At 37.4% G+C, this 27,122-nt stretch overlaps 5 protein-coding genes across 5 annotated transcripts in view; 1 reads left to right on the top strand and 4 right to left on the bottom strand.

Annotated features, from left to right (window-relative positions):
* Positions 1–1,561, bottom strand: part of LOC107039238 (regulator of nonsense transcripts 3A) — an 11,898-nt gene extending 10,337 nt beyond the window's left edge. Inside the window, exon 1 of the mRNA XM_015258755.2 lies at positions 1,368–1,561. Within this exon, the coding sequence (XP_015114241.1) occupies positions 1,368–1,505 (138 nt within the window). The 5' untranslated portion in view covers positions 1,506–1,561. The remainder of the gene's footprint in view (positions 1–1,367) is intronic.
* Positions 1,562–2,698: 1,137 nt separating this feature from the next.
* Positions 2,699–6,287, top strand: LOC107039252. The gene is made up of 2 exons (XM_015258773.1): positions 2,699–2,807; positions 5,456–6,287. Exon 2 carries the CDS (start codon positions 5,462–5,464, stop codon positions 6,086–6,088), a length of 627 nt encoding a protein of 208 aa, XP_015114259.1. The 5' UTR covers positions 2,699–2,807; positions 5,456–5,461; the 3' UTR covers positions 6,089–6,287.
* Positions 6,288–7,799: 1,512 nt separating this feature from the next.
* On the bottom strand, positions 7,800–13,252 carry LOC107039220 (putative gustatory receptor 28b). Its single transcript, XM_015258731.1, has 9 exons — positions 13,216–13,252; positions 12,928–13,150; positions 11,733–11,835; positions 10,430–10,608; positions 9,415–9,586; positions 9,013–9,303; positions 8,866–8,934; positions 7,937–8,026; positions 7,800–7,862 (listed from the first exon to the last, which is right to left on the bottom strand). Exons 1-9 carry the CDS (start codon positions 13,250–13,252, stop codon positions 7,800–7,802), a joined length of 1,227 nt encoding a protein of 408 aa, XP_015114217.1.
* Positions 13,253–14,069: 817 nt separating this feature from the next.
* Positions 14,070–17,164, bottom strand: LOC107039241 (uncharacterized oxidoreductase YjmC). The gene is made up of 2 exons (XM_015258760.1): positions 16,651–17,164; positions 14,070–15,670 (listed from the first exon to the last, which is right to left on the bottom strand). Exons 1-2 carry the CDS (start codon positions 16,897–16,899, stop codon positions 14,825–14,827), a joined length of 1,095 nt encoding a protein of 364 aa, XP_015114246.1. The 5' UTR covers positions 16,900–17,164; the 3' UTR covers positions 14,070–14,824.
* Positions 17,165–18,703: 1,539 nt separating this feature from the next.
* On the bottom strand, positions 18,704–27,076 carry LOC107039245 (protein bric-a-brac 2). Its single transcript, XM_015258765.1, has 3 exons — positions 26,943–27,076; positions 23,045–23,934; positions 18,704–20,693 (listed from the first exon to the last, which is right to left on the bottom strand). The coding sequence occupies exons 2-3, from the start codon at positions 23,916–23,918 to the stop codon at positions 20,152–20,154; spliced, it is 1,416 nt and encodes a 471-aa protein (XP_015114251.1). The 5' UTR covers positions 23,919–23,934; positions 26,943–27,076; the 3' UTR covers positions 18,704–20,151.
* Between the last annotated feature and the right edge of the window lie 46 nt (positions 27,077–27,122).

Raw genomic sequence — 27,122 nt, 5'->3', positions numbered from 1 at the left:
ACCACTGGCTCGAGGGAGCTCCAATCACAACGCTTCATCGCTCTCTCTCAAGAGACGTTTAAATTGACCGCGCTACCCCCACCCGATCGGTATTTGGGACGTTGCTGCTCGTTCGGGCTGCGTGCGCAGAAATTTCATTTTTCAATACTTTTTTCGCTACTATTAATAAACAATGCTCCTAGGCGACAATCTTTTTCACTCAAAAAATCATTGATCACATGTTCTAAATGTGTCTAAAGTTTCATGACTTTGGCTGCATTTTTTCCTTGGGTTTTGCAGTTTTTTTTTGTGATTTCCATAAGATATCGGGTTAAATGACCACTTTTTCAAAAATTCATAATAAATTAATCATGCTCCCCAGCAGTCTGAAACTTTGCACACGCCTTTTCCATCATTTAAAGAATACGTAAAAAATAAAAGAGAAAAATGGCTCCTTTTTTTCCAACCCTCCCAGCTCGCCCAATTATCCTTAATAATTAGTTGGTAGAAGTTGAAGATTTCAAACGCTTTGAAACCGCTAATGACGTCACACAGATGGTCGAGCGCTTTGTTTTTTTCTAATATAAAGATCTGAAATTAATTCAGTAGTGAAGTGGTAAACCGGTTTAAGTCGATTTTGACTATTGTCCAGTTTTCAATGAATATCTCAAAATCTAAGGGGAATAGCAAAATTTTTGTCATAACCGTTTTTGTAGAGCAAATTGAGAGCTACAAAAAAGGAAATTACAACGATTTCGCTATTTCCCTTAGATTCCGAGATATTTATTGAAAACTGCCCAATAGTCTAAATCGACTCAGGGGAGGTTTGGGTAAAACGGACACTTTTGACTTTTTTAAAAATGTCAATGAGGGGTTGAAATGTTGATAAAATTCAATATTTTTTTTTCAATACAAAGAACAACTCTTTCTCTTTGTGACGAGCCTAAACTGAGCTCAATTGATAAATTTGTTTCTGAGTTATGAATAATTCAAAAAAAGTCTAGTGTCCATTTTACCCCATCCTCCCCTGTACCGGTGGACCATTTCGCTACTGAATTGTTATTTGTGGATTCAGTAACGAAGCGGTAAAACGGTTCAAGTCGACTTAGCTCTCTACTGATTTTTTGAGGAATATCTCCGAATCTAAGGGAGATAGCGAAATTTTCATAGTGAGCTTTTTCATAGATCTCAATTCGCTCTACAAACAAGGTTATAACGAAAATTTTACTATTTGCCTTACATTCCGAGATATTCATTGAAAACTAACCAAAAGCTGAAATCGACTTAAACCGTTTTACCGCTTCGCTACTGAATTATTAGTGAAGCCTTTGGGGACGATCAGGATGATGTTAACCTCAAAATCCTAATTATTGATGATGTTGACATACCTTGGTCATCGGCTTACATTTTTCCTTCTTGTTGTCGCCCTTGGGCTTTATCACTTCTGCACTCGAGGCGTCTGGGGTCAGGGTATTGGCTGCGGGGGTGGTGACAGTCGTCACCGGCTGCTGAGACTCCTCAGTCATTTTTTTACCTGCAGTATTGTGGTTATCTGGGCTGTCTTGACTTGTGGGGAAAATAAATAAAAAAATAGGGAGGTGTGGGAGATTCAGGTTGGTCGGGCAGATGTCTACTCTATCAATGCGTATTTGTTTTTTCTCGTCATATATTTTCGCGAAATTTCAGCGAATTCATTGAAATTTCAATAAATAACTTCATCAATCTCAGTATAATTCATACATTCGCACAAATTATTATATTTCAATTGATTAATTAAACTTCTTGTCTCAATTAATCTGCAGTCGGTTTAGTAGAAAAAATGTTGAAGATAGGAAATTCACTTTTCGACTGCAGAGTCTATCGATTGTTAATAAAGTAGGAAAAAATTGAGGAAATTGAATCCTATTTACTAAAGATGAAAGAAAAGTGAAGTTGTTTTATATCGAAATTTCTCGAAACTGCCTGACCGCTAATTCTTAATTCTGATTGGTCAATATGTGACACGAAATTATTCACAAAAAAAACACGCGGCATTTTCAAATTCTTCAGTGACGTAATTTCAAATTCTTCAGTGGTAAATTTTTTTTTCACGTCATATATATATAATATATATATTTCACATGTATATGTATATATCATCGGTGAAATTAATAAATTCTGTCCTTTTATGGAGACAGATTATTTTAAAAAATTGAAGATAATTAATTGAAAATGAAAAATTCTTTATAGATTCTTTTCGCTATTCACCGTCAATTACGGTCACATGACCGTCATATGACGGGTCATGTGACGCATTTGCATCTCTAGGTATACATGGCAAATAATAAACTAGCGATTTTGTCGGCCCAAACAAGACTTGTTTGACAACGTGTTTGTTTTTCTCAAAGTGTATGTGACTTTATCCACATAATTTTACATTTTATCCAGTGAGTATATTTTATCCAGTCCAACAAAGTTTAAATTAATTAAGTTTAATTGTTATCAATCCGAACTCTGGACAACGGTCCTCCATTTATCCTCATGTTTTGTGCATAAAAAATATGTGCCCCCGGCAACTTTCAAATTTCACCGCGGGCTCCCCTCAATACAATCGCTTCATGCCGCTATCGCGCGGGAATTGATAACGCGCGTTCCACGGGCAATTGAATTTATCGACAAACTCGCGTTCGATTGTTTGCAACAAAGCTGAGTGCCGCACTTCAGACCGAGTCATAAAACATGAAGTAATGGTAAAATCGTACGACATAAGGCAACCGCATTCAGCGGTCCCGCGAGCTGCAAGTGCTTCAAAGGTCAGAGAAGTGTGTTGTGACAGCTGAAAGTGTCAGGTGAATATTAATAATATTCCTCCATGATGACTTCAATAATCATTCGGTTGATATAAATAAGGAGAGATTACTATTGAAACCAGCACCACCCGTGTGATTTTTCCGCATCGTGCACATTCTATTCAAGAACATGAACATGTTAACTAACATACGATCTGCAGTGCAACTACGATATTACGGTACTTCTACCATTAAATACGGTAACGCTGTAGATAGCTGAACCGATCTCAACTTGGAATTTCATGAGGAGTTGCAACTGAGTATGCGCTTGCACATTCTAACTCGGTCTCCTTGACATATTTACAAGAGCGAGTGCACGTACTCGAAATAGTATACTGTTAAAAATTTTCTGTGAAAATTCTGATGCATCATGCGTGAAAAAAAAAATTATAGAAAAACCTAGTGAATTTGATAGAGAATTCAGTAGCGAAGTGGTAAGCCGGTTTAAGTCGACTTATCTCCCAGTAGAGTTTTTGAGGAATATTTCCGAATGTAACGGACATAGCGAAATTTTCATCATTACATTTGTTGGAGCTCTCAATCGGCTCTACAGAAAAGGTTATAACGAAAATTGTGCTATCTCCCTTAGATTTTGAGATATTCATTGAAAACTGGTCAATAGTCAAAATTGACTCATACACGGAGAGAAATATTCAAGAAAAATTACGGAACATTTCACGTAATCCGCAAGCGAGAATCGTTTTCAGTGAATTTCTATAGGAATATAAGAGAATAAATCTGAAACGTTCAGTAAATTTTCGGGTCTGTCACCGAAAAAATATGAAAAAGTCACGTAATTTTTCTGGAAGTTGTAAAATCTAACAGAAACTTCAAGACTTATTATGCCTCAGAACATGAAAATTCTTGGATGTTTAAGAATTTTTACGAAAAGTTCCGGAAAAATTACGGAACGTGTTGTTAAAATCTCCCCCTCACGGTGACTCATGGCTAGCCGTGAGGCGTCGGACGGATGAGTAATTTTTACGGAACAGATCGTAGAATTTACGTGACGATTGACACTTTTTATTGAATTTTACTTCGCTCCCAGATTACGTTTCGAAACGTAATTTTTACGTCTTTTTTCTGGTAATTTTTATTGAATATTTCTCTCCGTGTACCGTTTTACCACTGCGCTACTTAATTATATGCACCCAACGCATAATCGCACGGTCCCGGGTTCAAATCCCGGTCTAGACTATCCATTTTGTTCACCTAAACCTCGCACTTTCTGATGAGCTTTTATTTCTTCTCNGATGAGTAATTTTTACGGAACAGATCGTAGAATTTATGTGACGATTGACACTTTTTATTGAATTTTACTTCGTTCCCAGATTACGTTTCGAAACGTAATTTTTACGTCTTTTTTCTGGTAATTTTTATTGAATATTTCTCTCCGTGTACCGTTTTACCACTGCGCTACTTAATTATATGCACCCAACGCATAATCGCACGGTCCCGGGTTCAAATCCCGGTCTAGACTATCCATTTTGTTCACCTAAACCTCGCACTTTCTGATGAGCTTCTATTTCTTCTCGGAGGTTGCTAATAGAGGAACCGCCTGTACCGGCATGGGTTTCCTGTGGTTTCCCATGCTGTTCCTATGTTCTATAGGAGTGCGAATGCGTTACAGTGTAGAATCCACAGCCGCATGCGTAGGGTTGGATAGAGTGCCGAAATGAGACCCGAAAAGGGGACTCAAAGAGGCCTTAAAAAAATTCTGTTTCCTCGAAACATTCTTTGGAGTAGTTATGTGGGAATCGCGACTAAATAACTTTGCAAAAATAACTTCGGAAAAATAACTTGAAAAAAAACTTCTGAAAAAATAATTTCAACCATTATCAATTTCTACTAAATTGATTGAGACAATATGCACAAACGGATGAGCCAATATGGGATTATTAACATCCCCTAAAAAAGTCCCTAGGATTGATGAGGAAAATATTCGGCTACATAAATTCAGAATTGTTGAAATGATCATAAGTAAAAATTCCATTATTAATGATAAATTCAGTTGATTTGTGGGAGAAAAAAAGTTGTAAATCCATTGAGCATTGAGAATGTTTCGGTATTTGATAGAATGAAAATAATTTTGTGTGAATCATTTGTTTCCGAAAATATTTTTTTCATCACGCTGTGACGAAAAGTGAACTTTTCGGCACGCTCCGCCACATTATGATGAAAAATATTGTTCGTAACTCGTGAAAAAATGTTTTTTAGCTCGTGGGATTATATTACCCCACGAGTATATAATCCCCGCGAGTATATTATATCACGAGCCGAAGGCGAGTGATATAAACCTCCCACTCGCCAAAAAATACTTTTTTGCACTCGTTACGAAATATACTATTTTACTATTATTACTATTATTATAATAATAATATACTATTATTTTAGGCACGCGCAGTGTGCCTAAAACGCCCCTTTTCCACACATTGTGATGAAAAATATCGTTCGATACTCGTGGAAAAAGTGTTTTTCGTTACGAGTGTGGAAAAAACTTTTTTCCGCACTCGTAACAAAATATACTATTTTGAAGTTATTTTTGTTGAAGTTATTTTTTCGAAGTCATTTTTGCAAAGTTATTTTTGCGAAGTTATTTAGTCGTGGAGCCGTTGTGTGTATCAATTACCAAAACTGCCTTCTTTTAGCGAATTATGGAACCCTTGAAAACTAGGTCACTGGTGTTTTTTGATCTCGAGACGAATGGATTGGACATCCCCACTGCCGAAATCATCCAAGTAGCAGCTAAATGCGGCGAGAATACTCTCAACAAACATATAATCCCCGCGAATTCAATCCCAGCGGAAGTGACAGCGATCACTGGACTATCCGTCATCGACGGAGTCATGTACGACCGATCTCGGAATGCCGTAGAGACGGTGACGAAGGAGAAAGCCATGACGAGTTTCATCGAATTTTTGTCTAGTCTCGGGGGCAAGGCTCTCCTGATCGCTCACAACGCTCACAATTTTGATGCTCCCATCATCAGCCGGACGATGCATGAAGTCGGTCTACTTCATGACTTCATAACTGTCGTATTGGGATTTTCTGACACTCTCCCAATGTTCAGGTATGACTTACCGGAGAGACCGTACAGGTGCAAAAATTACAAATTACCGGCACTCGCTCAAGATCTTCTGGGCTTTCGAGATCCACTTCATGACGCCATGGCGGACATCGAAGTATTGGAGAGACTGACTCAGCATGAAAGGGTCAATGCTGACGTAAAGAAATTCATGACTTATGGCCGAAGTATTCAGAGCATTCTGAATAATTTGTAATTATTTTTTTTATATTTTGATATTTTGTGCGAGCAATATTTGTTGATACTGTTTTTTAGAGTGAGAGATTTTTTTATTGTTTATGGTAATTTTATCCCATGAGGACATTTATGATCAATTTTATACAGAAGTATAAAATTGTAAGGGACATGTTACAATTATTTGTTTTTTTGTGCGCATGCAATATTTTGGTTGAATTTTTGAGACATTTTTTAAATCGTCAATGATCATTCGATTTTATTAGAAAGTTTATAATTAATTTTATATAAAATGCTATTTAAATTGTGATTGTTATTTTTTCCAAAGATGTGATTTGAATGTTGAGGGTTTTCAATATTTCAAAATTTTAATTTTTATATGTGATATTTGCGTTATTCCTTTGTTATAATTCACTTTTATAAAAAAAACTGTTACTAATTTTATATAAAAGTCTATGGAAATTGTTACGATTGTTTGTGTTTTGCTGAATAAATATTTATTCCTTAATTGGGATTGTTTATTAATTTCCAGACTATAATTTAAAAAGTTATGATTTCTGATTCGACTTCATTTCAACTTTATCATTAAAATAATTTTAGGGGAGGGTGGGGCAAAATGGAATGGCGGGGCAAAATGGAACGGTGCAAAAAACTAATATAGAGCGAAATTCAGACAACTTTTTTTTCACCATATGTGAGCTCAAAAATGATGCTTCGGGGTTAAATCAGTGACATCAGTCTACTCTGTAGTTATCGCTACCTTGTAATCTAAGGGAGATAGGAGAATTTTAATAAGGAGCTTTTTGTAGAGAATTTCAAGGGCTATAAAAAAGGTCATTATAAAAATTTTGCTATCTTCATTGTAAAAAAGATAATTCAAGGTTAAAAAACTGAAGAAAAATCTGATGTCTGTAAATTCAATTATAGAGTAATAGACGATTATAGATAAATAAATAAGAGCTTTGGAATATTATTATTGTTCTATGAATAAATTGAATATTAAAAAAAGGTGCTATAGTTTTTGAAAACCAAAATTCACTACCGTTCCATTTTGCCCCACCCTCCCCTTGTCTTAAAAATTAATAGAAATCTGGAAAGTTAAGGTAAATGAATTTTTGAATTTTCGATTGAAAATTGAAAAATACATTATATGATTTAGTTTACTAAAGTTTATTAATGTTTTGTTTGAAAATTCAGATGAGTTGAGGAATTCTCATCCTTCTGCTCTTCAAAAATTTCGAATTCCAATGAATTGTCATTACTTTTCCCCTGTATCGAAATCAGTCACTGTTTTGAAAATATTTAGACAACTGCTCATGAAATTTCAGTTTTCTTTCAAGTATTTAGCCTACTAAAGGAGAGGAAAATGTCACATTTTATCTCAAATCATTCGTTCCGGTGTCATACACTAAGAGAAAAATCGTCATAATATCACAAAACTAATTTCTTGTGCCAAATATTTCATCTCTTGAGGAGAAATTTCTTGGGATAAGAATATTTTGTACCGTTCCATTTTGCCCCCCGTTCCATTTTGCCCCGCCGTTCCATTTTGCCCCGCCGTTCCATTTTGCTCCGCCGTTCCATTTTGCCCCACAGTTCCAATTTGTCCCACCCTCCCCTACAATGATATTTCATTCGTGATAGGTCTATAGAGCTGTTAAAATTATTTAAATGTGCTAGCTGGCGACAAGTGAACGGCCATTGGGACAGGAACGAACATAGACACATCTCTCTTAGTCGAGCGATGGCTGGAATTGAATGAGAATAACGAGGAATGTTGTCATATTGCCAATCATCTGAAACCCAAATAATGACCAGTAATGAACATTTACAACAAATACATAATTAGTGCAAATGCATATTGAAATACCGTTTGCAGCAGGGATGAGTTTATCGGAAAGAGGCCAGCCCCTGAGAATTCAATCTTCTGGTGATGAAGTTGGAGAGACAATGAACGAATCTATAAGAATGAATCAATACGAAAATTCTAAAATTCCATCCCAGATCAGTAGCGAATTGGTGAATGATAATAAGTCAATTGTGAACATTTCTTTGAGTTGTCCATTCATCTCGATAAAACGCGCCGCCTGAAAAATGATTTCATTTCCAACTAATAAAGTCCTTATTCGATTCAAATGAAGTTTATTTGATTCAAATAAATCATTTCTCTCGGTGTGATTGCATAGAATAGTATCGAGTGCACGGAGAGAAATATTCAATAAAAATTACCAGAAAAAAGACGTAAAAATTACGTTTCGAAAAGTAATCTGGGAGCGAAGTAAAATTCAATAAAAAGTGTCAATCGTCACGTAAATTCTACGATCTGTTCCGTAAAAATTACTCATCCGTCCGACGCCTCACGGCTAGCCATGAGTCACCGTGAGGGGGAGATTTTAACAACACGTTCCGTAATTTTTCCGGAACTTTTCGTAAAAATTCTTAAACATCCAAGAATTTTCATGTTCTGAGGCATAATAAGTCTTGAAGTTTCTGTTAGATTTTACAACTTCCAGAAAAATTACGTGACTTTTTCGTATTTTTTCGGTGACAGACCCGAAAATTTACTGAACGTTTCAGATTTATTCTCTTATATTCCTATAGAAATTCACTGAAAACGATTCTCGCTTGCGGATTACGTGAAATGTTCCGTAATTATTCTTGAATATTTCTCTGCGTGTGTAATCCTCAAGACAATTCAATAATTGACGAGATGTGGGAAGTGGCTTGTTCTTTTCTGCCACATTCTCCAATTCCTTCATTTTAATAATTACAGATCAATCCAAAAAAGAACTGAATTACAATTTGGTAGAGTTTTGACTCTGAATTCTCGACGTAAAGTTCATGAATCAATCTTCCTGTAAGCTCTGCCTGAAATTCAACGAAACAACCGTAAATAACGAGGGAGGTAATTAGTAATTGGCATCTGACGAATTGCGATTGACTCACTTCGTTGGACGTCAAATTGCAAATGACTACCGTCACTATTATGGGTAGAGCAGTGGTAATTTCCCAAGCTACATAAGTGCCTATGTCCCAATAATCCGTTTCCTCGTCTTTCACTACTTCGTTGAAGATAAAATAGAGGGACGAGCTCATCACGAAGAACGCCATGACAACAATTACTACCAGATTGGCGCTGAAGAACGAGTTAATGAATTTAGATATTTTGCAGAGGTTGTAGTGGACCTTGGCAATTAAGCGAATACTCTCAACGCCTTCGTTGGAGACTTCAATTATCTGCAATTAACTTTGTCATATTCAACTCTACCGTTTGTTAATAGTTAACGAATCTCGTTTGGAGTAAATGAATCAGTCGATCAGTGTATTCTTTCCGTGTACAGATCATACCTTGGGTGGTGACGAATTACTTCTGTCCCTCACCGCCATCAACTTGACATTCAATTGCCGAAAATGAAGTCCCAGAATCATGACCAAAGCTACGAATATCGTGGGTGTCATAACTTGGACGACCAGCGGTATAGTCCAAAAGAGCCATTGAATGAACGAAAATGTTTTGTTGCTACGGATGAACACATTAATGAGCATCAAATGGTACACTGCGAGAAAAACGAAAGTTCTCAAACAAGTCTTACTTGTGCCAAGAAAATAGCTTTTTGAAAATTATCAAAAAAGGATTTTTTTGTGCCAAACATGCAGAGAGTGCGCCGGAATGAAAAATTTTTGTCGCGAAAATAGATTTAGTAGTTCAAAAAAAATTGCATTCTCTGTAGACGCAAGAAATGTCATTTCTAGCACTACTCCTTCGTTATTCGATACTCCCATACGTATTTTGCTCTCGAAAAATCTTTGTTTTATACGAAACAAGGGATAGTAGTTTTTCGTTTCGGCTGTTTAATAATCACAGACAACAAATGAACCCTTAAATGAAACAATAATAATGATATGAAAGCAATCTTGTAACTTAGGGATAAAATATTTGTTGATAAATTTTCCTCTGTATGAGATATTTTCATCCTGAAAAGGCACCGTCTGGTGTGAATTATCCGCCTCTTGAGCCAAATATTTCGTTGCTGTCGAAAGCAGAACAATTATTCATGTTTGAGACTTTCAAATTCGAAGCAAACAAATTCTTTTTTGGCAATTTTCAAATAGCGATTTTGTTGGCCCAAACAAGACTTGTTTGACAGCGTGTTTGTTTTTCTCTCAGTGTATTTCAATTCAGTTTATTCCTCTGAATTGTTATACATGGTATTCATTGACAGTGAAAAACCAACATACAAAATATTGAAATATTAAGTTTTTGAACGCAATTATAAAGCGCGAAATATAGGGGCACCTTATTAATTTGTACACCTAATAAATTGAATTGAAAATGGTATTGAAGAGTCATAAAATATCTCACCCCGGTGGCCACCGGGAAAAACCAATGAAAAAATCGTAGCATATGAACATCAATAAAATCGTCAACATCCCATAAACAAGCGCCTGGATCATCCTCAGGCAGCGACTGTAGTCCGGTCGACAGCCTAGTTGATTCAGAATTACACTCTGGGACGCGAGGAAGTCCATAGCGTCTATGAACTTAAAACAGAACTCTATTAATCTGCTCTATTAATTTTTCTTACGAAGTGAAAATTACACGGAGAAAAAAAATGTAGGAAAATTTACGTGATGACTTATGTAATCGTGTGGGACACGGAGAGAAATTTTTTAGAAAAATTCTAGTCCTGGCACGGGAAAAGAGGCGCAAAGTGACGGCCAGGAAAAAAATCCAGTGCCGGCACTAGAAATTTTATTGGGGAAAACGTGAATTTTTCCCCGTATTTCTGTGAGAATCTCACAGAAATCCTCAGAAATTTTACCAGAAATACCAAGAAATTTTACTTTAACAGCACTAGAATTTTTCACAGGTGGAGGATTGTAATTTTTTCCAGTACTCGTACTAGAATTTTTCTAGAAAATTGCTCTCCGTGCAGAACGCTCATTTCGAAAATTTTACAACAATTCTGGAAAAATTTATGAGACAAAAGAGGAACGTCCTTCTAATTCTTGAAAATTATTTGAACTTGCACGAAAAAGTTCAATCGAAAAACTTAATTAATTCGCTGAAAAATTCAATTAGACTTCTGTTTATTTTTTTACAAAATTATATCGGTTTTTCTCTGAGTCTATTGGAACATCCCGCAGCTTTTAGAAAATATCCAATAGAAACCCTGTTTTTCATTACAATGTAAGCGTAAGATTTACGCACAAGTGACGAAACATACTATTTCACATTGGTCCATTCCGTAATTTTACCAGAGATTTTTAATAGAAATTTTTCCGTGCAAAGAGATCCAAATTTTTACCAAAATCACGAAAATTGGCGTGGAAAAAAATAATGTTCATGAAATCGATCTAATATCTCATGATGACGTTTGAGAACGTTATTTTCACGTTCTTTACGGAGAGAAATTTTCTAGAAAAATTCTAGTACGAGTACTGGAAAAAATCACAATCCACCTGCTGCGAAAAATGTTAGTTCTGTTAAAGTAAAAAATTTGTAGGGATTTCTGTGAAATTTTCACAGAAATACGGGGAAAAATTCACGTTTTCCCCAATAAAATTTCCAGTGCCGGCACTAGAATTTTTGTAAAAAATTTCTCTCCGTGTTTCCATGGTACTTAAAAAAATTTCTCCCTGTGGAAATTATGAGTCTCTCATACATCCTTTCGGTAGAACATCCACATGAAGCAGTTGATCAGCATGCACAGAAGGCACGACATGGTCCGAACAATTGTCACCATCGTCATTACCCATATCTGCGATCTGTTGTAATATGAAAAACTACATAATCCATGTATGGTGACCAAACTAGGGTTAAATCGCAATTGGAAAATCCCCAAAGCATCAAATATCAAATATTATATTTTTATGTAATATTGAAATTTACAAAACAGTGAATAGAAAAATTACATCAATGACATCGATGAATTGCTGCACTGAGAAAAATTCTCTAGAAAAAATAAAGTGCTAGCACAAACGAGTCATAGTTTGCAGAAACGGAAAAATTATTATGTAGCACCAGAAAAATTATTGTAAAGAACTAGAAAAATTGTGAGAGAAATTATCGTTCAGCATTGGAAAGGTATTGGGCGCCATAATTTTTCTGGTACTAGGGGAAGGTGTGCCTGTACCGCCCACCTAAGGGGAAATGTCAGTTTTATATTTTATATTTCAACTTGAGCATAAAAAACGTATTTGTGAGACTTCTTTAACTATTGAACTCGTTATTCTCGAAGTGTAGACGCCTAATTCTCCTTAGACTCCACAAAATTGCTTGAAAATAAAAGAGGGAGCCTATTGAGCGGTACTCCGCCGTCGGGTAATACCGCTCGGCACGATTCCAATGCCGCTCATAGGGTTTTGCGTGTTTCGCTCGCGCCGCAATCTAACCTGCACTCGAGTGCTGTGGAGCAACTACGTGGCCGATCCTATGAGCGGTATTACCGGCTCCGCTCGGCGTCAACAAAATTGTTGATAATTATTGACATGAGTGAAGTTTTGAGTTCGAATTGGTCTCAAATTACGCGTGAAAGTACGACGAATCGAATAACCACAGTTTAATATGAGAATTCAGCGTTTGAAACTATCAAAAACCTTAATTACAAGTCCACAAATTTTGCACTGTAAAGACCTCAAAACTTCGTTACGTGTTTTTTCATATTTAAAGTGGTAAATAAAGTAAAATTTTTCCGACAATCACATCCTATCATCCAATTCTTCATGATCAGGAACAGAAATAAATTTTCAAGTTGATGGTTGTGGAGAAAATCGGGTGAGCGGTATTACCCGCTGAGCGGTACAGGCACACCCTCCCCTATACGTGAGTTAAAATATGCTTTAAAAAATCTCAAGTACCTCAGAATATGCTCCCACGTGTAGAAAACTGTAGAGATCAATGCCACACACGTGAAGAACAGAATTATTTGATACCCCATGATGACTCTACTGAAGCAACACTTTTTCACATTGCCATGACCAGGGAAGCGCATCGGAAAATTCCCAGCGAATTGCCATATCAAAGCAACACTATCTAGCATCGAGAAGAGGTCGATCTTCGGCTTCAATTTTCTAGGCTTGTCTGAAAAATTGAAGACGCTTCTTTCTTATAAAGAGAAAATCACTTGGTTTGGTTCTGTAAATTACCTGTCAACCACATATTCTCCATCGAGTTCATGCTCATTTTTCCATCATCTGAGTGAATGTCTCTGGTCACATTAGTATAGTTAGACTGAACACACTTCGTAGAAAACAAATGGACTTGTCCTTATCAAATTGCATTATGCGGATTGATACTATTAGCGAATTGTCAGTGGAAAATGTTCTCGTGATGGATAAGGATGAGCGCATGATGGGTGCATTAGGATAATAACTCGTCGAGATATCTCCAATGTTAAACGTGTCGTTGTTTAGAATTCGTGTAATGATACTATTTTACGTTTTATAGAATAATTTGATCTGAAATTCACAGTTTTCATCGATGTTCTCATCAGATTGTGAATATTTAATGATGAAATTCTTGAGGGACAGCAGTGGTGACGCGGGGAGCGTATACGGCACCGGGCACCCACTCAAGAAACGTGAATAGCAATTATACTATAAACTAATAAATAGGAATAATAGCACAGCCAGTCATACCGATAAAGATCATAGCAAAGCACGACGTGCTTTGCGAAAAAAAAAAAAAAATTCTAAGAGAATTAGAATTTAGAGAGAAAAAATTTCCGCTTCACCCAGCCGGGAATCGAACCCGGGTCTCCCAGATACGCGCCGGGCACTCTTACCGACTAAGCTACCGGGAACCACAGAAATTCACTCTCAAATTCACCTCAAACACCGCCTCACGACGTGCTTTGCTATGATCTTCATCGGTATGACTTCTGAAAAAAGTTTTTGTATAAATTCACTGAAACGTTTTTTTATCATTCCAATTGTATAATAGTATATATTACAGAAGGGAATTTATATAGCATTCCACATCTTTGTCACGTCATAGGAAATAAGTGGATGGGATTTGGTTGAGGTAGGAGGGGAATCAGAATTACTCTCAGTATGAATAACTAGAAAATTTTTACTGAAAAAATGCATAGTCCAGACCGGGATTTGAACCCGGGACCTTCCAATTATGCATCGGGTGCTCTTCCAACTGAGCTATTCGGTTCCTAGCCATTTCTTCCTTTCAAATTTCTGGTACATGAATTATTATTGTTCTGGTTTATAAATGTAGGTATAATATAAATATAATATATTATAATATATATATAAAATGTAATGTAATATAAAATGTGCGATTAACAATCTGAAAATTTTTCTCATTACTTTATTTTTTACTCGTAAAAAATTTGAAAAGAATAACATTCATACGAATCCGACTCATTTTTAAAAAATATCTCTAGGAACATAGACATCTAGCAGCCGATGAATAAGTCGTTGAGAGCTGAAAAATGCTAAATTGAGGGCGGACATTGGCCAATTGGAGTCAAAGCATAAATGGATTATCGGAATGTGACTAAAATTTACAAGATTCCTTATTTACAAATAACATGGTAGGAATACTTTGTTTTTCGTAAAAAAAATACATCAAATTTAATTTCGTCAAACTAACTCAGACAAACACACAATTGATTACGTTCTCGCTTTGCAAAAACTGATGAAATCTTCCTAAAAAATAAAAATATTAATTTTTGTAAAAAAAAACTAATACACTAATTGATTCCTAAAAAACAATAATTAATTTTGCTTTTTAGGAATCAATCTACGCAGATTGCATGGGTTTGACGCCAAGCCTTAGCGCCATTTTATGACAGATTTTAATTTGATTCGGGTGATAACGAATGCCGCCCTCCTCATCCACATTTCTCATAGCTGTCCTCTCAGGATCGCCGGCAACGAGAACGCTACCTGCCGCATCGTCAGCAGCGGGCAGTCCCCTGAGCTGTCCCAGCAGCTGTCCCAATCTGTCTCCAGCTCCGGGAGCAAAAACTTGAGGATTGATCGCCATGAAACACTGGCCAAGATCAGCGATTCCCTCGGGCCTCTGCCAGTGCCGAATATTTTGACCAAAGCGACTACCGGAAAGAACACCACAGAGAACCTCAACCATGGTAGCCAATCCATATCCCTTGTAACCAGAAGTTTCTTCCGCTCCGCCCAGAGGTTGCAGATTCCCCACATCATACGCCTCCTGGGGATTTTTCGTCGGTTTCCCGTCTGCACCCAACGCCCACCCTTTGGGGATCTCATCTTTTTTATTGATCGCCACTTCGATCTTTCCCAAGGCCACAGCAGTCGTCGCCATGTCGAGTGCGAATTCGTCGGCGCCATCTTGTGTTCTCATAGCTAGGGAGAAGGGATTCGTCCCGAGTGCTGCCGACGACGCGCGCGTTGGTACCAAGCAGGGACTCGTGTTTGTGCAGGAAAAACCTATGAGACCTTTCTCCGCTGCCATGAGACTGTAATATCCACAAATGCCGTAGTGATTTGAGCCACGCGCTGAGACCATTCCAATGCCGAAGGTCTTTGCTTTCTGTATTGCCAATTCCATACAAAATTTACCGATCACGTGGCCCAAACCGTTTCGACCGTCCACAAGAGCAGTTGCCTGTGGAGAGAATATTCCACTATAAAGAAATCCATTGAAACGTTTTTATGTCATCACAATTCAATAGCGAAGCGGTACATCGGGTTAAGTCGATTTTGAATTTGGGTTAGTTTTTGATGAATATCTCGGAATCTAAGAGAGATGGCAGAATTTTCCCATGACCTTTTTTGTAACCCTCAATTGGCTCTACAAAAAAGGTCATGACAAAAAAAATTCTATCTCTTTTAGATTCCGAGATATTCGTCAAAAACTGATTCAAAGTCAAAATCGACTTAACCCGGTTTACCGCTTCACTACTGAATTGTAAAATAGTATTATAATAATTACAATAATAATAATAATATTAATAATAACAGGTTTGCGGTTTATTCCGGTTTATCAGAAACCCTCATTGATTTGAATTTTTTTCTGGAGACAACAGACGAACAAATCTTATCTGTGTATATAGATAAGATGATGAAATCATAGAAAGAAAGAAAGAAAAAAAAACATGAGCTCTTTCAGAAAAATGAAATAAATAATGGGATTATAAGAAGCAAGGTCCTTACCCAAGCAGTGGCACCAGAGATTTGGGGGGAGCGAGCGAAGGGAGCAAGGGGCGAAGCCCCCTAGCATATATATAATAATATTCGTAATAATATATATATAATATAATAATAGATATAAATAATTCAGCGGAATAATCAATTCGACGCAATTTAAAATTTATTATTTCTAATTCCTCATGTCGACTTTAAATATTTGTGATTAACAATCTGAAAATTTTTTTCTTTATTTTATTTTTTACTCTACTAAAAAATTTGAAAAGAATCAAATTCATACGAATTCGACTCATTTTTTTGAAAATCCGCACTGAGAATGGTGTGAACTTACTGGGACATCGATTTAGTGTCAGAATGAACACCGAATTTGTTATTTTTTTTTTGTCTGTAATTGTTACTCCGCAATGCCAAGATACACCGAAAAAAATTCTCGAGTACCTGAAACTCATTGATAATTTCTGGTTTCCCATGAGGATCGGTGAGTCCACTCTCGATATCCTTAACGTACATCGGCACTCGGTTCATTCCGTGACTGAAATGTCCCCGGTAGTCAGCAGTCATAAGATGATGAGCAACGATTTTCGAATCGTCTGCATTGGCTCCCACTTTTGTCAAGCAATCCGCGATGAATCTGATCACCTCGTCTTTGCTGACGAGAAAACTCTCGGTTTCCCTATCACTGGACATTTTTCCAAAAACCAAGAGCTTCCGTTGTTACTTTGCCAATGTATCCAGTCTTCTCTCACTTTCAATTCGATGAAAACACTTCCACCAGAATATTCAACCTGATAAATGAATAATGAGCGAACACTTAACCCACAGTCGTTCTTATCTTTTATCACGAATGCTTCTTTTAGCCACTGTTTGTGAAAAACATCTTTTTACTCTGTTATCGTATCTACTAGGTATCCCTCACGTTCACTCCACCAATATGATGTAATTGATTTCGTGCTGTGATTAAGTGAGATCAGGAGACGCTGATTGAACGGTCCAAAATGAACGGTGAATTCATCTGAGAAATTTTTAGGGTCTCCCATAGCGACTCCTGACCTTCATCATCGTATGGACGAGTGAAAAGTGAGTGAAGGTCACCCAGTGTTTGGCCGTGAAAATGTCAAGGAGAACGGATAGTTATCAATAGAAGTCTTCAAAACAACTACATCATTCATCCGAATATCAGCAAAGGCGTCGAGACCGAGGGGTTATTCGCTATTGAATATCGTGCCACAATGATCACTGATTTCACATAATTTCCAGGAATACTCGACTCCAAGTGATTTCATAGGATTTTGTCTCCGATTTCATGATTTCACATGATTTCAAATTTTCGATTTCTATCTGCGGAAAATAAAAAAAAAATTTAGTATCAACTTCAATGTAACTATCCACAATGATGTTAACATCGCGATTTAACGCGAAGTGTGAAACTTCGCTTTTTCTCGCGAAGATCGCCGTCATTTAGAAGCGACTCACACGATTGTGGTGCTCACCGTCTCCATTCCTTGAGACAAGTCGAAACTTAAATATCAACTAAAATATGACTACCCATAATGAAGTGAAGATTAGACTTGTCTCAAGGAAGGGGACGGCGGAAACCACAATTGTATGAGGCATATTTAAATGCCGGCGATGTTTGCGAAAAATCGCGAAGTTTTCACTTTGCGTTAAATCGCGAAATTTTCGCTTCGTGTTGAATCGCAAAGTTTACACTTCATGTTAAATCGCGAAGTTCCCACCTCGAGTTAAATCGCGAAGTTTACACTTCGCGTTAAATCACGAAGTTTACACTTCGCGTTAAATCGCAAAGTTTACACATCGTTTTAAATCGTAAAGTTTACACTTCGCGTTAAATCGTAAAGTTTACACTTCGCGTTAAATCGCAAAGTTTATACTTCGCGTTAAATCGCGAAGTTCACACTTTGAGTTAAATCGCGAAGTTTACACTTCGCGTTAAATCGCGATGTGAACATCATTACGGGAAGTGATAGTTAAGTTGAAATCCAATCTCAAACTTAACGCTTCTAAAGATCCTGAAAAGATCTTTCCGCGGGAATGATAGATGCTCTCCAATTCTAAATTTGTGAGACTAAGCATTAACCGTTGACCAACGTTTTTCTTTCCTTGAAGTATCCTGAAAGTTCACATTTCGAGGCGGTTCAGCGGGCATATAGTGTTTGTTTTCGCGTAAAGTCCAAGGTCGTCTGTAAAGTGAACTTTGAGTGCGTAAAGCGCCGCGCAAAAAACCAAACAGTTAAAACCACCTGTGCCTCCGCAAAGTGAACTCAGGTATTACAAAAAATAGGATACACGCGCGTGAGAAAGAGCGGAACTTCACGCACTAGTACCACAAAATACTCCAATACAATTTCCACCAAAGTATTGACAAAAGAATTGACGGAAACGTTTGTCCAGTAATTGACGTACAAATTGAAAAACAATTTTTACGAAAATCATATTTATTCATCAACATTCAACTTTCTATAAACGCGAACAAGGAAAAGTTGTCAAACAGTGAGTTATCCTCACAATTCCAAGTGGAGTCACTACCTAATACAATTTCTGAGTAAAATCAGCTAATTCCATGCGAATATGGTATCATCAATAATGCTGAGGTAGAGTCGATGAAGTATAGAATCTAGGCACTTTCTTTGTACTTAGTGTCGAGACATTACATTACAATAATCTAGTGATTAACAATCATATTAAAATAATTGATCGATGATTACTCATCTCTCAGTTTTTATGACAAATTAGTCTAGTTAAAGTGAATGGATATCTATAAAATAGCGTGAATAACAAGCTTAGAATATTCATTGATAAATTTTCAACCGAAGAGTACGATACATTAGGGATCGCGTAAGTACGTAAGAAGGTACACTTCCCATTATTACAATGAGTTGTCACGATTCTTGCCGTTGGACGGTCAATCGCTCACCCTTCTATCTTTCACAATCTGTTAAAAGTATCTTCGCGAGAGAACAAGTTGAAACTTTTGCTCAGTGGTGCCACATTTCCGGATGAATGCCAAATGCAACAGGATAAAATAGCCTACATTGTCCAAACATCTTTGAAGTCAAGAGTTACAATGAAATGTTCATAAATATCGGTGGTAACTTCGCATCTAATATCTAATAGTCTCCGTGGTAACTGTTTACGGAACACAATGACGATGAATTCACGGATTAAACGTATTATCAGTCTTATATATCGTATGGAGACCGATTCCACTTTATTGTTTACGGTAAATTGCCTATTGAGCAACATATTGCCACAGTATCCCAAGGCCACTATTTGATCTTTACGGTTTACATCGTTAACGTCTATTTCTAATATTAAAGTTTTCGGCAGCATCGTCTTGTGATGTTATTTCTTTCAATTATGCTCGTTTACAATCATCATTTGTTCATCCTCTCATCGCTGAAAAGGCACCGGGAGCTTTTTTCAACGAGTTGTATTCGATATTCTCCTATATTTACATCACAATCGTTCTTAAGCTAACTGTCCTAACGTATTCGTGAAAGATTCTATCCAACCAATGTCTATCTAACGAAGAAACCTTAAATTAGGAAGAAGATGAAGAACAAGTGAGTTGTGATCCTGTCTCAGGTAATCTTCACTGCTATTTCTAACTTTCTATAACCATATAAATCTATGTGATGATGTTGCGGCGTCATTTCGCGACACATGCTCAACGATTCTCATCATCAAAACGTAAAATAAATAAATAAAACTGAATAAAAAATTTAAAAATTCCAAATATTTTACATCTGATTGTGAATACCGATAGTATTCTTCCGATATTCGTGTTATGATTTCATTGGAGGTTTGTCAATCTCAGTCTAAACACCATATCATTGTCAGTCTGTCTTCCAGGCAAAGGGAAGAGAAAAGATACAGTCCCTCTCAGTCTTACGAAAGTTTCCGTAATGACTCACGTAATCAGTCCTGGGGTGAGTCATCCTTCTCCTCCTTGATGTGGTGATTGCCGGGCGATACTATGACATTCGTGCGTTGGACCGAGAGATCCTGAACATCATCGTCATCCTGCTTGGTACCGTCATCTTCAGGAGTTGAACTGGCGTCAGAGTTCTCGGACGGCTGAAGAGCGTCTTCTTGGGTCGCCGGACTAGGGCTTCTCTTCACGTTCTCCAGGCTAATTTCAGAGTACTCTGATGGCTGGCGACCTTGACCTTGAGCCATGTCCAACAGAGCCATTGACGCGTCATCGTGATCTGTCATGCTTCTGTATATATCGCCATTTCGATTGCCCCCTATTCCGTGAGGAAAGTGGGCGCTGCTGGCGCTGCGATGGCGTTTGCCAGTTCGCTGGGTCCTAATCCCCATTTTCTTTACTTTATCGTAAAGGGTGCGAGATGGAATACCTAAGGCGGTGGCTACTGCCAAGGCGCACTCGCCGTTCTCGACTTTCTTTATCGCCTCGGCCATCTGCTCTTTCGAGTACAGCTTGTAGTTTTTTCCACCTTTGAAAGAAGAAATATCAAGATCTTATGAATCGAGGTTTATGGTGGGAACAGGCAGGACAGCAGGCCAAAACAGTCGATGCTTTTTTTGTCTTATTTTTTTATGAAGAGATGGCAATTGGAGGAATGGTGTGGAAAAAGGAAAATTGAAAAATATTGATAATTGAGGGAGTTATGATTTTTTGAAAATGGCTAGTTTTTGTCAAAAAATGTTTTTTTTTTCAAATTGGCCGCAATGTTTCCGTGGGATTTGGAGAACATGAAAAATCCTTCAAAATGAGACGTCATGCATAATATAAGATAATATAATATTATGTTCTGTTTGACGGGGTTTATACGAGAAAACCTTTTTTTTTTAATCGTGAATTACTAAAAAAGATAATTTTTTAAAAATCTGAAATTTTTACCAACAATTGTCAATAAAATGAGAGGAATTTTGTCGCCAATTTGTCTTTCGCTGTAGTTCGACGGTTATTATTGTTTTCAGTGGGACGAATATTGAAAATGAGCAAAAATCGCTATTATTCATGCAATTATCCGCAAAATGAGTCAATTCGATAAAATTCTGGATTACCAACAAATGAAAGCTCTTTAAAATGTATTTTCACTCAAACAATCATACTGAATATGAATAATGGAAGATACAATGAGTCTAATTGATAAATTGATAAATGAGTGATTGAATATTCACTCATTTGTGCGATAATTGCATGAATAATGGCAATTTTCGGTCATTTTCAACACTTGTCTCTTGAAAGACAAACTCCAATTGGCACGAAAATTCTTGCTATTTTATTGACAATTTTTACCGAAAATTTCAGATCTTTTAAAAAATGAACTATTTGACTAATTAACGATTAAAAAAAAACGTTTTCTCGTATAAACCCCGTCAAACGAAAGATACTGCTACGTATGACATCTCATTTTGAAGGATTTTTCGTGCTCTTTGAGTGCGCCAAAGGGCGATTAATCACAATAACATTTAGTTTAATCACATGTTTTTGTTCATTTGTTTTCATATTATTAGTGATGCCGTCGAGACTAGACGAGAATTATTTTGGAAAGATCATCACGGCCTAAAAAAACATCTAAAGTTTAGGAATCGTCGTGATCTCGAAAGACAATGGATCGGTGCATCTCCTCCCGAACTTGGAAGAATCCATCACGTCTGAGTTTCAGTATTTTCTGTTTTTCAAATGTTTGTCTCGATATCTGTTCCGTCTCGTCTCCTGAACTTGAAAAAACCGAAAACCTCGAGATCCAGGCAAGATAAATCCTCCCGGAATTGCAACGAGATGCGCCGATCCAATGTCTTCCGAGATTGCGACGATTCCAAAATTTTCGACTTTTTTCCAGACCGTGATGATCTCTCCAAAATAATTTTCGACTAGTCTCGACGGCATCACTACATATTATGCCTTTCGACACTAATACACGGAGAGAAATATTCAATAAAAATTACGTATCTTTTCCGTAATTCCGGAGCGAAATGTGGTTGTAGGAAATTTTACGGAACTGTCACGGAATTTTTCCGGAGCGTTCCGTACACTGATAGAACGAATTAGTTATTGTTAACGAATGGATTTTGGTTGGAGATTAGGGTCTATTCGGCCCCACCAAATATTCATTCGTTAATAGTTAACGAATCTATATTTGAGGAGCCTTGTTTGAGTTGATTTTCGCCATTCAAGTGAACCATTCGTTAAATATTAACGAATATTCATTTGGTCATATTCAACTCTACCATTCGTTAATAGTTAACGAATCTCGTTTGGAACAAATGAATCATTCTATCAGTGTAATTTTTATCTGAATCTCTTGTGAAAAATTACCATACCGTCACCCAAATTTTCTGAGTTGATTCCGTAATCGGTGAGTGAAGTGAGAGTTCCGTAATTTTTACTGAATATTTCTCTCCGTGTATTAGTAGAAATAGTTCGCCTAAGCGTGGATAGCCATCAAGATATTTTTGTAATTCAATCTTCTCCTGATTTTTCATGTTATCACCATCGCGCCCTGATTTTGGCGATGATCACGTTCTGACCAAGATTTGAAGCCATTTGTTTATACTTTCTGTTCGTAATTTTGTTTTCACGCGCCTGACGAAGCTAAAATAATTCAGCGAAACGCCGCACTATGAGGATTTCATCGTGGTATTCATCTCTCCAGAATCCCCTGACCTTTCTTCTTTCTCAAATAACTCAACATCATTGAGATGAAAACAATTATTGACTATTATTCTCTATGCTTTTTCTTTCGAAATGCCAGCCCGTGAAGCCATCCAAGTAAACCATCGATACCGAGACGATTAAACCTGATAGAGGACAGATTGTCAGTGGCCTTAAACTTACTGCTCTTGCGCTGTTGATGCTCTTGCGAAGCCCTTCTCTTGGTGCCCTTCTTCACGGAGACATCAGCAGTGAAGGCGCTGTGTCCGTTGAGCCCAGCGGTCAGCTCAAGTGCATCATCTGCAGTGGACATGCCCTGTGAGCTGTCTGCATGGCTCTGGCCAAGAACAGTCCTCAAGATTCCTGACTCCCGGTTCTGTTCGCTCTCGCTGGTTTCATAAGCTGCTGGCAGGAGTGTCGTCGATCTCCGAGCCAGGAGGGGATTGAGAACGGATTCCGCAGCTAGGGAAAGATTGGAGAGGTGGTTCCACCCTGGTGAGGGCATGTAGCCAGCAGCTGCACCGAGGGTGGGCGACGTCGCGTACGAGTAGTACGGAACAGACGTAGAATGTGGGGGTGATCCTTGGAGTTTTTGCAAGTCCCTTCCGTTGGAATTTTTGTAATCAGTGCTGCTGATCAGCGGAGGTGGTGACTCAAGGTCACGGGAGTCCTGGGGGTCGTCGTCGATGAGGCCTTTGACCTTCAGCAGCTTTGCCACCTTCAGGAGGTCGTTGATCCTCTCCTGAAGGACGCAGACCTCACCCTGGTACATGTACTCCAGGATTGCCTCCATCTCCCAGCCCTTGACACCTGGCAACAGCAGCATCAGGTACTGCTCGTTGGAGGGGGCCTGTCGGAAGATGGTCTCGAAGAATGTCGAGCACGCTGCCAGAACCATCTTGTGGCATTTGATCGATGTGGTTCCAGCACCGTCCTCCACCACCAGCAAGACATCCGTGAATGCCTGCTTCTGGAGGAGGTCGTGAAAGGCTAATTGGAGATTTGCACTGTGGTTGTTCCAACGGAGGCAGTACTGCTGGTGGGGAGACGACTCCATTTTGGTGTGAGTCAAACTGGAATTTAAAAAAATATCTTGTTGGTAATTGCGAATAGGTCATTATCTAATGATGACTGTAATGGGAATTTTGGAATGCTATGCGCTGCTGATAAGCGTGAAGGACATTTGTGGTACCTTCTGGCCATGTTTTTCGTGGCGAAAATGACATTGAAGATATTCAACCTTCACGAGATTCTTTTGGGGAATGTTGGTAAACGTTTTTGTGGTTATTGCGAGTGTTTTAGACTGGAAATTCGACATTATTCATTTATTTATTTTATTTTTCATGTTTTATTTATTGGATTAACCTACAGTGGGCTATTTACATTCACTTAAGATGTACGAAAGTTATGAAGGAAAATAGTAGTTGTCGACGTTATTTTGAAGGAAAAATATCATATTATGTTTTTTTAGTATTTATTTTGGGGGTGGAGGGGAGGACGGGGCAAAATGGACACTTTTGATTTTTTTTTTAATTTTCATGACTCGGAGATGAATTCATCAATTAAACTCAGTTTGGACTCTGAATGAATTATCAACATTTTTTTAAAAGTCAAAAGGGTTGATACGCTGTTGGGTAAAAATTGAAAGTTCACCGTTAGTTTCAAATTTTTGAACAGCGAGAAAACAAAAAGTCCTCGATTTAGTTGAATTTTCAATCATAACATGAATATTCATGAAGATTTATTTTCAGGAAATAGCTGAAGTTATAGCTCCAGATTTTTTTTATCAACTTGTAAGTTTCGTTTAGAAATATTTTATTTTTCTATAGAATTCTGAATTTTCAATTACGAAATTCATCGAAATTTCGGTGGAACTACATTTTTAACTGTGAAAAATATTCTATTGGCAATTAATAAACGAATAATAAATATAATTTCAATATAAAAAGTTGATATTTATTCGTAAGGCTCCAGCGCAAATATTTTATTCTTAAAATAGAACATTAGCCCTTAAAAATCTGGATTTTAAAGTAACTAGAATATCGATCTCTCTGGAATAAACAACTGGCCATAAAAAATCGCGGCAATTTTCCATGTCTAAACCACCCGCAATAGCTTCAAACCCCAAAAATAAAATAAAAAACGAGAAAACCATGAGAAATAAATTGTTTACAACAATTTACTCCTCCGTGCGCACAGTTGGCGCACCAAATTCATCAACATTTCTGTGGAACTGTTGATATTTTTTCATATGTTCTCAGTGCAAATATTTTATTCTTAAAATTGAACATTAGCCCTTAAAATCTGGATTTTAAAATAACTAGAATATCGATCTCTCTGGAATTAACAACTGGCCATAAAAAATCGCGGCAATTTTCCATGTCTAAACCACCCGCAATAGCTTCAAACCCCAAAAATAAAATAAAAAACGAGAAAACCATGAGAAATAAATTGTTCACAACAATTTGCTCCTCCGTGCGCACAGTTGGCGCATCAAATTCATCAAAATTTCTGTGGAACTGTTGATATTTTTTCATATGGTCTCAGTACAAATATTTTATTCTTAAAATTGAACATTAGCCCTTAAAAATCTGGATTTTAAAATAACTAGAATATCGATCTCTCTGGAATTAACAACTGGCCATAAAAAATCGCGGCAATTTTCCATGTCTAAACCACCCGCAATAGCTTCAAACCCCAAAAATAAAATTAAAAACGAGAAAACCATGAGGAATAAATTGTTTATAACAATTTATTTTCCCGTGTGCACTGTTAACGCACCAAATTCATCGAAATTTCTGTGGAACTTGATATTTTATTCTTGAAATTGAACATTAGCCCTTAAAAATCCGGATTGTTAAATAACTAGAATATCGATCTCTCTGGAATAAACAACTGACCATAAAAAATTGTTGCAATTTTTCACGTCTAAACCCCCCGCAATAGCTTCAAACCCCAAAAATATAAAAAAAACGAGAAAACCATGAGAAATAAATTGTTTACAACAATTTACTCTTTCGTGCGCACATCTACCGATAGGAAAAAGTATGCGTAATTACTTAGCAAGGCCAAAGCTAACAAACAGAACCCGGAATATGACCATTTGCACGCGATTGGTCGATGATTCGACTCAGGGACATCTGCAGACATTCGGTTGGTGCAGAAATCGCGGCCAAAAGTTAGTCCCTGTTGTTTTTGCAAGAAAAATCATAAGTCCTTCGTTTCACCCGCATTTTGCCCATTACTTTCACGTCTTTCCTCAACTCATGGAGCTGACGAAAAAAATAACGACCTTTGACAACGGGAAATGGACGATTATCACGATCGCTCATTTATTTTGGCGAAGAAACTTTTGCCTGGGCCTGTCCGACACACCAAAATTTTTCGTGTACTGACGCCCGACTAACCCACACACAGATGCAGGCGTCGCCACTTCAGTATGTACGACTCATCGCTGTTAGTTCTCCCCTCCAAGACTTAAATTTCACGGAATTGATGTTTTTCGAGTTGGATATCAATAGAATGTTTTATTATGTCACGACAATGATATAATAAAACAATCTATACTATCTTTAGTATTTATAACTAACAATTGATCAATTTTTAGAAACATTCTGAAGAATTTTATCGTAGAACGCAAAAATCTTGATCGAAGGGCTGTACGCTCCGCCCAACTCTCGTGTTTTGACGATTTCCTACTATTATCAATTATCTCAATAATTTGGAACAGTAAATAACGAAAATTTTACGAGCTGTTGGAGAATATTATAACCGTCCGCATTAAAATTCCCCGAAATTTCGTTTGAATTCTCGTCACGCGTCATTTCTTCAGAACAATTCCATCTTTTAATAACAAATAAAACGGCATTGATGGTCGGAATAATGCACATTGACTCTGAAATTATTTCCCCCACACGTGTCGCCGTTAAATCTCGAAAAAAACAATTCGCAAATTCCTGAAATCAGCGGTGTACTGACGGCAGAAGCATGTAAACAAAAATTGCGAATGAAGAATGAAAATAATAAACATTTCATGGGCAAGTGCGTAGAATGCGTAGAACAGAGTGCAGTAAACACTTACGTTCAAAGGTACAATCGAGTCACACTTCTGCGACGCGCAATTTCGGCGTCATCCAAAAGGAAAAAAGTTCTTTCAAATCTGCTCGAAAAATGGAAGCAGTCAGCGGCTAAAACTCCAGTAATTCTCACTGATGAAAGAACAATTCCGCTGAAGACCTAGTCCCTCCCCCCCCCCCCCCCC

This window comes from Diachasma alloeum, unplaced genomic scaffold (assembly GCF_001412515.2).
Source record: "Diachasma alloeum isolate Michigan unplaced genomic scaffold, Dall2.0 Dall_scaffold_00295, whole genome shotgun sequence".
Classification (NCBI taxonomy): Eukaryota; Metazoa; Arthropoda; class Insecta; order Hymenoptera; family Braconidae; genus Diachasma; species Diachasma alloeum.
Note: the sequence above shows the minus strand (reverse complement) of the source record. Positions and strands in the feature narration are given on the sequence as shown.

Excerpts from the sequence above, each read along its gene's own strand:
- LOC107039252 (XM_015258773.1), top strand. The coding sequence starts at position 5,462 with ATGGAACCCTTGAAAACTAGGTCACTGGTGTTTTTTGATCTCGAGACG.
- LOC107039220 (XM_015258731.1), bottom strand. The coding sequence starts at position 13,252 with ATGAGCATGAACTCGATGGAGAATATGTGGTTGACAG. Across the intron at positions 9,587-10,429 it reads TTTTCCCGGTGGCCACCGGG|CAACAAAACATTTTCGTTCA; the intron begins GTGAGATATTTT and ends GTTCATCCGTAG. Across the intron at positions 8,027-8,865 it reads AGTCAAAACTCTACCAAATT|ATTCGTTCATTGTCTCTCCA; the intron begins GTAATTCAGTTC and ends TCATTCTTATAG.
- LOC107039241 (XM_015258760.1), bottom strand. The coding sequence starts at position 16,899 with ATGTCCAGTGATAGGGAAACCGAGAGTTTTCTCGTCAGCAAAGACGAG. Across the intron at positions 15,671-16,650 it reads AAATTATCAATGAGTTTCAG|GCAACTGCTCTTGTGGACGG; the intron begins GTACTCGAGAAT and ends TTCTCTCCACAG.
- LOC107039245 (XM_015258765.1), bottom strand. The coding sequence starts at position 23,918 with ATGGAGTCGTCTCCCCACCAGCAGTACTGCCTCCGTTGGAACAACCAC. Across the intron at positions 20,694-23,044 it reads GCATCAACAGCGCAAGAGCA|GTGGAAAAAACTACAAGCTG; the intron begins GTAAGTTTAAGG and ends CTTCTTTCAAAG.